This window comes from Calidris pugnax, unplaced genomic scaffold, assembly GCF_001431845.1.
Source record: "Calidris pugnax isolate Ruff unplaced genomic scaffold, ASM143184v1 scaffold447, whole genome shotgun sequence".
NCBI lineage: Eukaryota > Metazoa > Chordata > Aves > Charadriiformes > Scolopacidae > Calidris > Calidris pugnax.
In genome coordinates, this window is record NW_015091150.1 from 70,795 (window position 1) to 72,537 (window position 1,743).

Here is a 1,743-nt window from a genome sequence, read left to right on the forward strand (position 1 = left end):
CTAAGGTCAAGGACACCCCAAAATTGACCATGAACCCCACAGTTGGCCCCTCAAACTCATCCAACCCCTCGATGAACTCTTCTGACTCCTCCACGCCACCCCCATCCACTTCTCCAAGGTCCTTCACCCCACCCCCGTGGGCAAAACCCCCTCCCACAACCCCCTGAAAAGTCGTAATTAACCCCAAATTTGCCCAATCAACCCAGCAAATTAATTAACTGCCACCTTAGATCACAGGATCCCTTAACGTAATCCCAAAAATGAGGTCCCCAAAATCTTCAGTCCCTTGTCCCAAAGCCACCAGTGAAGGCGATGGACGATGGTGACACTTGACATTGGGGTTGTCCCCGTTGTTGTCCCCTCGTTGGGTCAAGAGGCTGGATGATGGTGACCCTTGACGTTGAGGTTGTCCCAATTGTTGTCCCCTTGTTTGGTCAAGACGATGGACGATGGTGACCCTTGACGTTGGGGTTGTCCCCATTGTTGTCTCCTCATTGGGTCAAGAAGATGGACGATGGTGACCCATGACGTTGGGGTTGTCCCCATTGTCGTCCCCTCATTGGGTGAAGACAATGGACGATGGTGACCCTTGATGTTGAGGTTGTCCCAATTGTTGTCCCCTCATTGGGTCCAGGAGATGGACGATGGTGACCCTTGATATTGAGGTTGTCCCCTGGTTGGGTCAAGATGATGGACGATGATGACCCTTGATGTTGAGGTTGTCCCAATTGTTGTCCCCTCATTGGGTCCAGGAGATGGACGATGGTGACCCTTGATATTGAGGTTGTCCCCTGTTTGGGTCAAGATGATGGACGATGATGACCCTTGACATTGAGTTTGTCCCAATTGTTGTCCTCTCGTTGGGTCAAGACGATGGACGATGATGACCCTTGACGTTGGGGTTGGATTTGACGTTGTGTGTGTGTCCTCCAACCCCACCCCCTGCCCCACCCCCACCCCCAGGACCGGAAGTTGACCAAGGTGGAGCAGCAGCGCTTCAAGGAGGAGGCGGAGATGCTGAAGGGCCTCCAACACCCCAACATCGTCCGCTTCTACGACTCCTGGGAGTCCACCCTCAAGGGCAAGAAGTGCATCGTCCTCGTCACCGAGCTCATGACCTCGGGCACCCTCAAGACGTGAGATGGGGACCCACCACCCCCCAACGGGGACCCCACCCGGGGAGGGAGTTCTTGGGGGGGGGAGGGGGGTGGTTTGGAGTCCCCACCCTTGATGTTGAGGTTGTCCCAATTGTTGTCCCCTCATTGGGTCCAGGAGATGGACGATGGTGACCCTTGATATTGAGGTTGTCCCCTGGTTGGGTCAAGATGATGGACGATGATGACCCTTGACATTGAGTTTGTCCCAATTGTTGTCCTCTCGTTGGGTCAAGACGATGGACGATGATGACCCTTGACGTTGGGGTTGGATTTGACGTTGTGTGTGTGTCCTCCAACCCCACCCCCTGCCCCACCCCCACCCCCAGGACCGGAAGTTGACCAAGGTGGAGCAGCAGCGCTTCAAGGAGGAGGCGGAGATGCTGAAGGGCCTCCAACACCCCAACATCGTCCGCTTCTACGACTCCTGGGAGTCCACCCTCAAGGGCAAGAAGTGCATCGTCCTCGTCACCGAGCTCATGACCTCGGGCACCCTCAAGACGTGAGATGGGGACCCACCACCCCCCAACGGGGACCCCACCCGGGGAGGGAGTTCTTGGGGGGGGGAGGGGGGTGGTTTGGAGTCCCC

At 56.3% G+C, this 1,743-nt stretch overlaps 1 protein-coding gene across 1 annotated transcript in view; it reads left to right on the top strand.

Annotated features, from left to right (window-relative positions):
* Positions 1 to 579: 579 nt before the first annotated feature.
* Positions 580 to 1,743, top strand: part of LOC106898117 (serine/threonine-protein kinase WNK3-like) — a 7,636-nt gene continuing 6,472 nt past the window's right edge. Inside the window, exons 1-3 of the mRNA XM_014959207.1 lie at positions 580 to 600; positions 964 to 1,136; positions 1,480 to 1,656. Coding sequence (XP_014814693.1) covers positions 580 to 600; positions 964 to 1,136; positions 1,480 to 1,656 — 371 coding nt within the window. The remainder of the gene's footprint in view (positions 601 to 963; positions 1,137 to 1,479; positions 1,657 to 1,743) is intronic.